This window comes from Mus pahari, chromosome 10 (genome assembly GCF_900095145.1).
Source record: "Mus pahari chromosome 10, PAHARI_EIJ_v1.1, whole genome shotgun sequence".
Taxonomy (NCBI): Eukaryota; Metazoa; Chordata; class Mammalia; order Rodentia; family Muridae; genus Mus; species Mus pahari.
This window is the reverse complement of record NC_034599.1, coordinates 94,377,638-94,379,523: the sequence shown is the minus strand read 5'-3', so window position 1 is coordinate 94,379,523 and position 1,886 is coordinate 94,377,638. Positions and strand designations below refer to the sequence as shown.

The 1,886-nt window shown below is 41.0% G+C and overlaps 1 protein-coding gene across 2 annotated transcripts in view; it reads left to right on the top strand.

The window, feature by feature from the left end:
• Positions 1 to 1,630, top strand: part of Ppp2r3a (protein phosphatase 2 regulatory subunit B''alpha) — a 133,182-nt gene extending 131,552 nt beyond the window's left edge. For both annotated transcript variants that reach the window (XM_021206420.2, XM_021206421.2), the window contains one exon: positions 379 to 1,630. In XM_021206420.2, coding sequence (XP_021062079.1) covers positions 379 to 505 — 127 coding nt within the window. In that variant the 3' untranslated portion in view covers positions 506 to 1,630. The remainder of the gene's footprint in view (positions 1 to 378) is intronic.
• The last annotated feature ends 256 nt before the right edge of the window (positions 1,631 to 1,886 follow it).

Here is a 1,886-nt window from a genome sequence, read left to right as displayed (position 1 = left end):
AAAAAAAAAAAAAGAAAAAAAAAAAAAACGGAGAATCCACAAGTGGACTTGATGTCTGCAACAGACACACTGGTACATCTAAGTATGTCACTAGGGGGCAAGGAGAGAGGCTGTAATACAAAATGTGTGAATGATAGTGTTCCCGTGTAGAAATACCAGTGCAAACATTCCAAAAGCTTCTAACTGCTTTCCAACAGATCCTAGCATGGACTTGAGCTTTATTAGTCTGTGCACTCTTCCGAGCAGCTCAGTTATATTCATGTTGGGCAAGGGTGGGTTTTCAGGTACTCATAAAATCTCTGCATTGCTATATTGATGTCTACCCAAATGTTTGTAAACTCATTTTCTTAATCAACTAATCTTGTTTTATCTTTTCAGCTCATTTGAAGACTATGAATCAGATGAACCTGTATCTCCCTCTGAACTTGGAAACAAGGGCAATAAAATAGTAACTTCAAGCCTTTCTGAGAAGTGTGGAAAGCTTCAGTCGGTGGATGAAGAGTAGTTGCCATTATCTACACAAGGATGGTGTGTAGAGATGTTCTAGTTTGTGCACTGCTTTGTAAAGGGTTTGATTCCTCCATGTGCACTAGAAACTAAAATGCTCTAAGTAGTTCAGCACAGGAGACCCCTCCAGTTTGTCGAAAATGTGCAGAGCTCTTCCTTGGAAGTAACATACTGTCATCAATCACCTTCCAAAGTCTGCAGTCAGCACTTTGCCACCCTCACTGTGTGGAGGCTCTCTTGGAACCAAGGCCACACACACACAGTTCTCTGCACAGTAGCAGAAGCTGCCTCGCTCGGTACTGCCAGCTTCCCTGGGGTACCGCAGGCTCCTACAGAACCTGGAAGAAAACCTCACTTGAGTCAAAAATTCTGGAACTTGAAAAAGGGCCTCTAGAACTGGCTTTGTCCTAGTAACAAAAGCACTGCCAAAACATCTCAGAAACGACTTCTATGTACTGGAGTTCAGGGACCTTGAACTTACCTGGTTTAATGTAATTTCACCATGACCTGCCAAACTGCTAAGTCACTTTACATTCTCAGGTATTGTAACCAACCACTGGGCCCTTCCAGCTCTGCTGGCAAGCTCTGGCAGCCTCTGCATCTGACTGTGGACCTTGTACAAAAATCTCATGAAAATTTTTCTGAAAATGAAGACAAGTACAGAATTTGGGACTTACTAACATTTGCAGACAATTATTGGATAATGTATTAATCTACAAATTAATGACCTATCTTCATTTCTAGCAGAAGGCTTACTTGAAGACTTAAGGAATGTGACATCCCATGGAAACTTCTCACTATATACGCACTCCGTCCCCTCTTGAATACTAGACTAAGTCAAAAGTAAGAGGCACAAACTAAACAGTGTCCCTTACTTCCTGTGGAAAACACCTACCATACCAGGTATTTCATCCACCTCGTTATTATCAACCTTGGAGGAAAAACCATTATTCTCACCCACAGTAGAAAGCCTTTTTTACTAGAATGGTAAATTCAGAATCCTATACTTTTCAACAGCCACAGTGCAGCCAACCCCTACAATATGCTTGTTGTTACCCTTCATGCTGAAAAAAAAAAAAAAGAGAGAGAATTAAAAAAAAAAAAACAACCTAAAAAGAATGGACATTTCTAAAATCAGAGCAACTCTCTTTCCCGACCTTAAAGGGTCAGAGTAGCCACCCTTCCTCTCCATCCTAGTTTTCTTCTGAATGGAAAGGCCACGCAGTGAAATAATCAACCTTGGGTGGTGGAAAGTCACACATGGAGAAAACGATAATTTAAGAAATGTAATATCAACTAATACTAGAAATTAGCAAGCCCTGCAACCCCTCCTGTCCCAAGATCCTCTAGTTCCCTAAGACTCAACTAATCTTCCGTAT